This window comes from Furipterus horrens, unplaced genomic scaffold, assembly GCF_987537825.1.
Source record: "Furipterus horrens unplaced genomic scaffold, mFurHor1.1.pri manual_scaffold_6, whole genome shotgun sequence".
Lineage (NCBI taxonomy): Eukaryota > Metazoa > Chordata > Mammalia > Chiroptera > Furipteridae > Furipterus > Furipterus horrens.
In genome coordinates, this window is record NW_028327176.1 from 87,153,669 (window position 1) to 87,165,070 (window position 11,402).

The 11,402-nt window shown below is 53.3% G+C and overlaps 1 protein-coding gene across 2 annotated transcripts; it reads right to left on the reverse strand.

The window, feature by feature from the left end:
- Positions 1-1,793: 1,793 nt before the first annotated feature.
- Positions 1,794-10,457, reverse strand: MLN (motilin). 2 transcript variants are annotated; one of them, XM_090280406.1, is made up of 5 exons: positions 10,402-10,457; positions 7,837-7,960; positions 6,012-6,128; positions 2,770-2,856; positions 1,794-1,960 (listed from the first exon to the last, which is right to left on the reverse strand). In XM_090280406.1, exons 2-5 carry the CDS (start codon positions 7,951-7,953, stop codon positions 1,907-1,909), a joined length of 375 nt encoding a protein of 124 aa, XP_090136532.1. In that variant the 5' UTR covers positions 7,954-7,960; positions 10,402-10,457; the 3' UTR covers positions 1,794-1,906. The 2 variants fall into 2 exon arrangements, with proteins under 2 accessions (XP_090136532.1, XP_090136531.1); XM_090280405.1 differs by having other exon boundaries at positions 2,731-2,856.
- Between the last annotated feature and the right edge of the window lie 945 nt (positions 10,458-11,402).

Genomic DNA, 11,402 nt, shown 5'->3' on the forward strand with positions numbered 1-11,402 from the left:
TCTGGTCCTGGCTGGGTCCTGGTCCAGGTATTCTAGCACTTTCACCAAGAGTGTGTCTCCTTTCTTCTGTTTTGTGAAAACATGGCATTTTCTCTTGGCGCAGCTCACAGAATTCTCCCCAACCTTCCCCCAATTTTAATTTCTTCCAGGGCTATGCAGGTCCCGTGAGCAATCCAGTCTGCTGTCCTAGAAACTGGAGGAACTTGTTGGAGGAAAAGAATTTATTTGCGCCAATTGTGAGAACAGTGGCGGGAGGAGGAAAAGGAGAAAAGAACGGAGCTGACATCTAAATAGGGCCCGGGTTACAGTGCGTACAGATGCCAGCAGTGGCAGGGTCCTGCTGCAGCTCACTACCTGGTAACACATCAGAGGCCACTCGGTGAGGATCGCGGACATGCAGCTGTAGCACTGAGCTTTGAACAGAGCTGTTCCCAAGAACAAACATCACCCTCACGCTTCTCAAGGGCTGTGCTTGCTGATCTGATTCCCATTAAAAAGAGATGCAGACTACCTGGGAAGAAATCGAGTAGGGGTCTCAATTCCCTGCTTCGTTCCTATTCCAAGGCTGCTTTGCAGCCCCAAGATCCTAAAGAAAATCCCTCAGCAGGCACCCCTGCTGGTGACGGGGTAGGTGGTCTCACTGTAGGTGCAGATCTGAGCAGAGGGTGAAGAAACAACATGAAATCTGTGTTTTCCACATGAGAAGAGACAATGAGCATTTTGTTTTCCTGCTTCTTGGAGTGCATTACAGATAACACAGTGACTGGCATGGAACTCGGAAGGGCCAGGAGTCTTTCCTTCCAGTTGCAGGCTTTGCAGGTTTCCGTGTCTCTTCCTCCTTTCTCTCCCACCTGCCTTGCTGCGGCGCTGGCTCCATTTGTTACCTTAAGGCATCTTGGCAGCATTTCCCTAGACCCTGTAGCTGTGCTTGGGTTTCATAGTACAGTACGTGCATTGGAGCAACTGTGCAAACGTGCAGAGTGGGGTTTGGGTGTTCCTTGGGAGCATTCAGAGCGCCCCAGGGGAGCGTTCTTTGTAAGGGTTGGAGTCTTCTTGTTCCAGTAACTACTATCTGGCTAAACCCCTCCACGGGTGGGGGTGGGTGGAAATATGGAAATGGGTACTGTGCCTTGTTGTTGGTAATCTGTGGTTCCTGTATGGCCCTAGCTTATAAATAAATGAACATTCATTAATGTAAAGTTAAATTAGAATGAAATGGCCCATCCAGTTTTGTTTAGAAGGCAGGAATAAGTGGGTTGGCTGTATGATTTTGCTGCAGATGCTGGAGCATGTAGTTACAGGGTGATAATAATGATAGTGATTTGCTCTTTGCTGGTGCCTCCACGCCCTCATCACGAGGCGGGTACCACACCCCATTTTCACAAAGGTCCATTGAATTTAAAGGCTAGCGGGAAGTTACTCAGCAAGGGGGTGAGTGCACAGGCCTTTAAACCCTCTGGCCCTTCAGACCTCGAGCTTGTTGGTAAACAGAAAATGCACCAGGATTCAGGACACCTAACTCCAGTCCTTGCTCAGCCACTGACTCAGCATGAGGGAAAAATTGCTATTTCTCTGGGTCTCAGTTTCCTCACCTTTCACAGAACGGCCAATGCAGATCTTCCAATTCTGTGGCCTAAATTAATATTTGGACCTAGAACTTAGAAAAGGTGCATGTGTTGCAAATGTATGCACCATTTATGGCCAAACTCCCTCTGAACTTTATTTTTCCCATTATGGTCTGATCTCAGTTTGACCTTTGGAAATTAAGATATTAAATAAGAGTCATTTCTGTATATTTCACGTTTTATTTGCTGGAGTGGGATTTGCTTGAGAGAGGGTGTTTTTCTTCCAGGCCCACTGCCGGGGCATGCAGCCTTCTGGGTCCTCCCTGGGTGAGCGGGGGCTCTCATTTTCGGCCACCAGCCACCTTCTCCCAGGTGTGGAGTGGGCTGTCATTTGGCTGTTGGAGAAAAGCAAAGGTTTGCAGCTCAGTAGTGTCAGCAGGCCGGCTATGAGCTTATGAAACCACCTTCTAAACCTGCCTGCAGGTCCCAGGGAGGAGGGGCACCCAGGAGGGGCAGGTTTTGCCAGGCTTCTGGAAGCTCTGTCTCTACCTTTCTCTGTAGCCTGGGGCAAGTCATTTAACCTCCCTTGTTTCTCCACCTTGGACACTTCCTCCTTGCCTTTCTCCTCTCCTGGGGACTGAGAAGTAATTAGTGGCTGTCAGCCTAGGTTTGCGCAAGTAACTCAGGCAGACCCTTAACTGGGCAAGGCCAAAAGGGGCTCAGGACTTCAATTTGCAGAATGATGAAAAAAATGCTGGCTTTGGCCAGACTGCACTTTCTTCTTCAGAGAAATTACCAGCCTCAGTGGTGTTTGGGGAGGGAATGAACATGTTTGGAGTAGGGGCGTGTCGTGGGCTGTCATTTGTTGTAGTCCTCTGCCAGAAAGGTGTTTGGGACACGGGCCTAAGGCAACCAGGCAGGGCCTGGAGATGCCCCTGGCTGGAAGCTGAGCTTCTCGAGCCCCAGCAGCCATGCAGGCCTACCCGGCTCCAGGATTAGGCTTGGAGACTGGAGGGAAGGGCACAGTTGTGGGAGGAAACAGCTTCCCATTCTCAGGTGCAAAGCGGAGAAACAAATCGCCATCCCCAAACCCCCGTTCAGACTGCTTGCTCCTGGAATACTGATGCGTGTGGGCAGAGGTCAGGCCCTGTGCAGTGATGCCCACCCGCTCTCTTGCTACACCGTCCTGGGGAGGCAGCAGCACCTCACTCAGCAGCTCTTTTATGGCAACACGGTACTTTTCCAGCTGCCTGGAGTTCATCCTCATTCCAATCTCCACGGGAGCAGTCAGCTGTGAAAGGAGGCAGCGTTAACAGGAAGGGAGAGGCAGGGAGAGTGCCATTAACCCCTGACTGCCCTGCAGGAGCCGCGCCACTCGGCTGGCCCCACCCTGCCCAATCCTCTGGGACCCACCAGGGCTTCCAGGGCCTGCTGGAAATTTGGGCACCCCCTCCCAGGGGGCTGGATGGTGGAAGTCACTGAGACCCCGGAACAAACCTCCTCTGGTAGAGAAGCTGGGCCAGGAGGGGTGGGGTTGTCAGGAAGCCACCTGGCATTTCACATGGGCAGGACACTCACCTCCCCTTTCTCCGGAAGGATATACCACCCCATGCCAGGTATCATCCTAAGTGCCTTAGTATATTATTAAGCTTCTCAATAACCCTATGATGTAGAGACCATTAGTGCCCCCATTTTGCAGATGAGAAAACTGAGGGCAAAGAGGTTGAATAACTTGCTCGAGGCCACACAGGCACTAAATAGCAAGGAAGAAAACACTACACCCAGGGGGCCTGTCCTCAGGGTGGATGCCAGTGACCACCAAGCTGTACTTGCACTAGCCCTGTGGGGACACAAGTGAGACCCTAGAGGACCTGTCTGGAGGCTCGCCACCAAGAGAGGTTGTTGCAGCAGAGCCAGGGGCGCTGACTGATCTTGCTGTCACCCTCAGAGCTTCCTGGTTCAATGATCTTGCTGCCAAACCAGCCCCGACCTTCCACTGGGCTCCTTGGGGCTGGGAAATGGGCTCCGGATGCCTGAAAGGCAACAGTAGGTGTGCTCCTGTGGGGCTCTGGGTCCCAGCTCGGCCTGTGCCATTCCCTTGCTGTGGTTACGCCTACCTCTGGGCCTCAGTTTCCTCACTGTAGAACGAGGAGGCTGGACTGGATGATCCATAAGGGTCCACCTGGCCTGCGTATCATAGTTGTAGGGAGATGGGTAGGGGATGAGAGGTGCCTCACCCCAAAAGCTTCCTGAGATGTTACATTGGACATAACCTGTACCATGGAAACCTCAGTGGGTGCCTTAACTCTGCCTCTGACGCATGGAAGAGGGCAGTTCAGAGCCAGCTTCCCCTTTATCAGCTGAATGACTCACTCCCAGTTCCCTCTTCAAGAGCCTAAGGAACCTGCCACCCAGTGCAGCGACAGCACCGAACCCCCCTCTGGGCCACATGGCTGACCTCACTGTTGATGGACAGCATGCTGTGGCAACCCAAGGGGGCGGGAAGATCACTGGCCAACATTCAGGGGGAGACGGGAGGCATGGAGTCCAGCTCGGTCCTGCCCTGACCACAGTGTGACCTTGGCAAGGCCCTCAGTCTCCCCCCCAGGCACCTCTGCAGGGAAGTACCTCATGTTCATCCTGGGGCCTCTCCCTTCTCCATCTACCCACGCCCACTTAACGATCTCACCCCGTCCTGGATTGAAATTCTGTCTGATTGCTGATGACTCTCACATTATGTCTCCAGCCCTAACCACTCCTGGAGTCCTGACTTGTGTCTGCCCACCTCCCTGAGCAATGTCTCCACCCAGATGCCCAACAGGCATCTCACAGTTCACAGGTCCAGTCTGGCCTCCTGATCCTCCTCTTAACCTGCAGCCAGCCACAGGCTTCACCATCTCAGGTGTTCTGCCCAAAAACCTTGAAGTCAGTTTTCTCTTTTTTCATATCATGTATTTATTCTTTCAACAGATCCCATAGGCTTCTAACTCCAAAATATTTCCAGAATCTGTTCTGCCTCCGCCATGACCATCTGGGCTGAACCACTCTCTCCTGGATACTGCCACAGCCTCTTGAGTGGACTCCCTAATTCTGCCTTTGCCTCTTCAGCCTGTTCTCAACACAGAAGCTGGGAAGACTTTTAAAATGTGAACCAGATCATGTCCCCTCTCTGCTCAAAGCCCCCAAAGGCTCCCAGTCAGCAGAGTGAAAGCCAAGTCCAGAGAATGGCCTATGAAGTCTATATTCTGGCCTCACCTCCCACTCTCTCCTGACTCCCTCTCTTCCAGCCACTCTGGTCTCCTCATTGTTCCCTGAATGCATAGGGCCTGCTTCTGCCTCAGGGCCTTTGCCCTGCTCTTCCTTCTGCCTGGAATGCTCTTCCCCCAAACATTCTTTTGGTTCACTCCCTCATTCTCTTCAGGTCTTTGCACTGCTACCATCTAATCACAGAGCCTGCTCTGATCACCCCATTTAAAATTTCAACCAACCACGTGTGCTTTCCCCACTCTATGTTCCTCCATAGCACACATCACTAACCACCATACTATGAGGTTTGCTTATTATCCTGCTTGTGATATGTTGCCTGTCCTTCTGGCATCTGTTTCTGGTTTCCCCACCAGAGTGTGAGTGCCAGGAGGGCAGCAGATCTGTCAGTTTTGTTCACCACTCTTATCTCTAGGACCTAGAACTGGGCCACACACGTAGCAGGGCTCTGGTGTATTCATTGCCTGGATGCATGATTATAAAATTACAGAGACCCTCGAGGCTTTCTCCAGCCCAGACAATCTGTGCATTCTAACGTGTTGCTGAAGGTCCTGGATCCTGAGCCTTCACGTTGTTACTGCTTCCTGGGTTCCCGTCTAGGGAGAGGAACTGCATGCTGATCAGCTCTCTCCAGACCAAGGACTGCACCTGCCTCCTGACTAGTTTCCTGCCTTCCCTCGTGCTGCCCAGATCTTTTTACACCAGACCCAGTGAATCCCCTGCTTGGACTCCCCAGTGGCCTCTGGCCCACCAAACTCCACTAACCTGTTGCCCTCTCTCAGGGCACCATGGCCTTGAGGAACTCAAACCCACCAGGTGCTTCCTGAGCAGGGCCATGGTACTCACTGTTCCTTCTTCTGGGATGTTCTAGCTCTAACTCTTCACAGGGAGGGGCTCCTTCTCATCGTTTAGGTTTCAAATCCAACGTCCCCTCCTCCAAGGGGCCTTCTCTGATGCCCCATCCAAAGCAGTGCCCCCAAATCTCACCCTGTCACTCTCTATAATACCTCCTTATTTGGTGCCTTAAAATGGTTTATTGTCTTACAGTTGGTGTCTGTCTCTCCTTCCTAGAATGGAGCTCATTGCCTGAATGTTTGGCTCACTGTTGTTCCCTAGCACCTTCTGTGGCTGGCCAGGGGAACCCACACCACATTTATCTTCATTGTCTACTTGTCTGCTCACCTTGATAATGAGGTCTTCTTTTTCCTCTGTGGGTTCCATGAGGTCCAGAGGGCCCACCTCTTCAGACCTCCGCTGTTCACTCAGGGATTTCTTTTGCCCTTTGTTCTGCTCCTTTTCCTGGGGGCAGAGCATAAAATCACACAAAACCTGCTCTCCTCCCAGATGGCCCTTGTCTGTTTCTGCCCAGGGTGCCAAGTGGCCTGAGCTCCCCTCAGGCCACAAAACCCCCTTCTCCCCAAGTGCCTCCTGAGCGAGGTGTCACAGACACCCCATGGCCTACAAATGGTCCTAGAGTTGCCCAGTAACAGGTCAACGTGAAGAGGAATCTGTTTCATTGAAGTTCAAACATTGCACCCAGGTTGTTACTGTTAATTAAGGTAAAATGTTGAAAATAATGGCTGCCCTTCATGCATATTAAGTGTGAAAATGTGATTTTCTTAGCAGAGAGCCTATAAAAAAAGGTGGTAAGACAGCCTAGCCTGCAAGGGCACCATGGGGTGGCCCAGAAACGAGTCCCTGGGAGGTGATTTATAAGAGGCAAGACAGGGAAACGAATTATGGAGGAAGGAGTTTGCAGCTTCTTCATAAAAATCGCGGAGCCTGGCAATTACAGGGAGCAAAACCACAGAGCAGATTAATGCAAAATGTCCTTTGGTTGCCATTTTGCTAGTTTATGTTCCATTGAGTTAGACTTTTTCTGTCCAGCCCCAAATCTTGCCCAGCATCCCGCTAGCCAGTCTTGGAGCACTCAGATCAGACGTACCCCTGTGCTTTGGCTTCTCTAATGACACTCTTGGGATTCAGATCTGGGCCTGCCCTGAGACATGACAATTCTAGAACAGTAGGTTGTCTTTTCTGGAGAGGGAGCAGAGTGGAGAAAGGTGTGTTTGGGGTCCTCCATCAGTTTCTATGTCTGTCCCTGAAGAAGGGATCTGGGTCCAGCCTGGCCTCTGCAAGGGATGCCTGTCCTCGACAGAGGGTGTAGATACAGAAGTGGACCACAGGGCCACGCGACCTCTCAGAGAACTGACTCAGGTGCTTGTCCCTATTGGAGCCTTGGTCTCCGACTGGTGGGATGTGGAAGTTCCATTTCTTCATCTCCTCGGGCCGAAGAGAAACCAGTGTCAGCACAGATACTCAGGAACCCTGTGTCTAAAGTAACAGTCACAGGGAGGCGGGCCCAGCAGTCCAGCTGTCCTTAGGCCTGCCTTGTTTCCTCCTGGGCTCTGAACAGAAGGAGTCTTTGCCACTACTACCTGGAACTTGCCCCCACCAGTCCCCCTCCTGCTCTCCTAGGGCTCAGGCGCCACCTTTTCCCTGTAGGCTTCTGAACAGGCACCAGCCCACAGCAATTTCTCCTCCTCTGAACTCAGCACTTACCAACAGCATCACTTGTTGGGCAATTAATCATCCCCTGCCTTGTGACATGTCCCTTTTGTCTTCTATTGTTGGTGAATTTTTTGTGTGTTTGTGCTTGGCTCCTGAGCCTTCTTAGATTTCCTTGTATGTCTGGCCTCTCAGCCAGTACTCAGCAAATATGTATTGACTTATTAATTGAAAATTTCCTTGGAAGGATGAGCAGGAGTGGGAAAAGGTGTCACTCCACCGACATCTTTGAGTGGTGCTGGTGAGGGAGCGGAGGAAGCCAGGGAGACGGCTGGAGTCTGAGGTCCTTCATGCTGTCCTCGGTGTCACTGGCATAGTTGATTTAATGCAGGTTTACTGAAGAGACACTTGTGCCTTAGAAAAACTGACACCTCTTCAGTGCTGAGCATGGCTGTGGTCACCGAGCCATGCTGGGGAGGGGGCAGAGGAAATTTCTCACCTGCATCCTCTGAACCTCGCTGTAGGTGAAGATGGGAACGAAGGCTTCTGTCTGGGAGGCCAGCAGAGCAGCGACATGGATCACCAGCAGGGCAGACACGGCCTTAGAGGACACCATCCTGAAGCTGAACAAGGAGGAGCTCCTGTCATCAGACTGGGGCAGTGAGGGACTGCTTCCCTGGAGCAGCTCTGGTCCATGCCCCGCCTGCCTGTGTGAGCTTGGGCAAGCTGCTTAGCCTCTCTGGAAATGGGCCTGGAGTGGGGCTTCACTAAATGAGCTCAGAGCCCCCTCTCTGCCCCAGAGCCATGGGAGCTGACCAGAAGAAGTGCCCGGCCTCTGCCACACACCGGGAAGAATCACTCCACTTGTGGGCCCTTCTCTTTGTCATAGGTGAGGTCTGCTGAGGTCAGCTAGGCTCCTGAAGTGGGAGGGACCTTGTCCCTCGGAGAAAAAACTCCTAGATTAGTAACAGAACTATGCCCCAATACCAGGGAACCCGCCCTGCTCCCTGAGCCAGTTAGGATGTTGAACAGGTTGCGCCTAGGCCCAGATGACCCCAACTCTACTTGGGAGCACCAGGCCAAGACAACAGGTCTAAAGGGGAAAGGACCGAGATCCTCTGCCATGTGCAGGCAGAGCCAGATGGAGCAGTGTCCAGGGGCTGAGAGTGGGGTCCCCACTCAGTTCTCTGGGGCCAGTACTGGCTCTGGAACAAGCCCCTCCCTAGCTCCTGTGAAACTAACTGCCTGTTCACTGCCATGAAGAAACAATAGGGGGCACCTCCTCCCTGCAAGCCCCAACCCTGCACCTAAGCGAGCCATGAGACCTGGGGAGGTGTGAGGGGGAAGTGGCTCTCACGAAGTAGCTCTGTCTGGGTGGGCTGTAGAGACCTGGCAGGGAGCAGGTGGGCATGGTGGCTGCAGGAGTGCAGGGGCCTGAGGAAGGGGTCAGCCAGCTGGGCTTTGGCCAAGGGGAGGAGAGGCCTACGGGGAGGAGGGTGTGGTCTGCTGGGTGCCAGCCTCGGATGATTCCTTACATTGGTGCAAGGAGTCCCATTCCTAGCCCCCCCCCCCCAATCCTCATGTCCATCTGGGTGCAGGTGTGAGCTGGGCAGGTGGAGGGGCTCATTCAAAGGCAGTGGGGAGCTGGGAGCCTGGCCTTCTGAGGCCTGGTGCTTTTCCCAGTCCCCCACCGCATGCTGCCTTCGGTCACAGAAGGCAGAGAAGGGCATTGCAGGGGGCCGGCCTGCTGAGTGTAACCTGGGCACCAACATTCCGATGCTGGGTGGCCTGCAGAGCCGAGGGGCCAGCCTCCAGGGCAGGGAGAGGAGACCAGAGCAGCCTCTGCTGCAGGACCCCATGGGATGATGATAGGGTTTCAGATAATGAGTTTCCAGGGGTCCACCTGGCCTCCCACAGGATTCTGTTTAATAGGAGTGTCCTGCCTGAGCTGGCCTCCAGGCTTCTGCAGGCACCACCCTCTCTCCCTTTGGACAGAATCTTCCAAGGCTGGTGTCCTGCCTTTGCCAGGACTTGGCTCCTCAGTCACCTGCAGCCACCTACACTCAGCAGGGCACTCCCCCTGCCTTCCTGCTACTCCGTTGCTCTGTCCTGCTCTCTCCCCTCCTCTTGATAAAATGCTATGAGCAAGCACACCAGCGCTCAGACAGCCAAAGCCTCCCACACCAGCTGCATACAGATCCCAGGAGGGTGGGAGGCACCATCACCCACCGAAGACCCCTCCCCTTGGGGGATCTTGAGAGGTGAGAGAACAGGTAGGGGTGGGCAGCTCTGAATCACGGTCCCTCCCTTCTGTTCCTGTCCTGCTCTGTAGTCTCTGGGTCCCTGTCCCTCCCAGAGGAGACGGATGTGTCGCATTTATGGTGTCCCATTTTCTTCACGCACGGAGATGCTATAGATCCCTTTTCATTCTAGTGTTGGCATTTAATTCACTCCATAAGAATCAATAAAAACTTGAAATGAAAAAAGGCAAGATCCATGTCACCTACATTCATTTGCGTTCTGGGAGCGCAGACGGGGAGAGTTTTCCACCGCACGCTGAGTGCCGACTCCTCATTCCGTCCCCACTCCTCATTCCGTCCCCAGGGCTGGGCTCTGCCTTCTGGTGCTCAGCTCTGGACCAGGGGGTGCCTGTCTCCCCCCGCCCCCTCCACAGCAGTGCCAGGCCTGTCGTCCCTAGAAACCAGCCTTTCCCCTTAACTTTCCAGACCAAAGCCTCCGTGTCACGTGGTGTCCTGTGTTCCTGCTGAGCTCTGCCTTGGGTTTCTGGCTGGCAGTCGGTGGCACCCCTGACCCCAAACAGCCTCTCTGTTGGCAGGAATCGCACCCACCTGCCCCTCACCTGGCCTCCGCACCTCAGGGCAGCCCTGCTTCTGCTTCCTATGTGCACCTTTAACCTGCTCCCCGAGAATCAGCTTGGGGTGCTCAGTCTCACACCTAGCCAGGTATTTGAAGGAGGCAGAGGGGCATAGGAGCTGGCCAGCTCACCACTGTCCTGCCCTGGGGTTCCTGCTCACCCCCGTCCCTTCCTTCCATGGCTACTCACAGTGTGATCGTGGTCTGTATGGGCCTGGCGGAGTCTCTGCTTGGCCTCTGGGTCTGGCTGGCCTTTATATGCCTCCAGTCTCCCCTTTGGAGCCCATTAACCTTTGGCCACACCTTTGGGGGCTCTGGGTGGGGAGCCTGCATTCTTGGAGCTCGTAGAAACAACGGCAGGGCCTGCAATGTTGTGGACTGTGGGGTTTCCTGGAAGGCTCTTCCTCAAGCCACAGTCGGGGTTCGGTGGAGACCAGCCCCCACCACACGGCACTCTCCTGTCCACTCACGACTCCAAGCTGAGGGTCATTTTAATGAAAGCCCTTTTTTTTGGTTACTTAAATATATGATGTTGTTGCACATCTTCAGGCTAGCTCTGGTGATCACATTCTCTGTTCGCCTGTCAGAGTGCCATGTTAGGAAGACAACTCTCTCCAGTCTTTCCCCTGAAGCCCCTTCTAAAAGAAAGGGCTCAGGAGCACATGGCAGCATTTCAATCAATTAATGAAAAGAAAAGGACAGTCCAAACCCAGGACTGTGGAGCACCAGAGGCTCCACAAGTCTGTAGCCTAAATGGAGAGATAGGACTCCCATCCGGGAAATGTGTTGTGGTAATTATGTAATTCTAATGGTGAATTTAAAGATTCAAAGAGGGAAGAGGTGAACACATTCTGGAGTGGGTCAGGCTTGCTGCTGCTGACCGTGCTATTTCCACTGGGGTCTCTGGAAATGCTTGACATGTGTGATCTAATTAAACTTCAGCCACCTCATGAGGGCTGCTCTTATTTCCTCCCATTTGCAGATTAGAAAACTGAAGCACAATTAAATCGCTCATCTATGACCCTCTACGAGGTCTCTTCATACAAGAGTCAAGGCTGGATGTGGCCAGGAGTGGCAGGGAGAGGGAGTGGGTCACCCACATGTGTAGAGGATGGCACAGGGAGAAGGTGTCACAAGAGGTCCCCTGTGTGGGTTGGGGAAGGGTCAGTCTGGGGTCTGCATGTGGGAGCT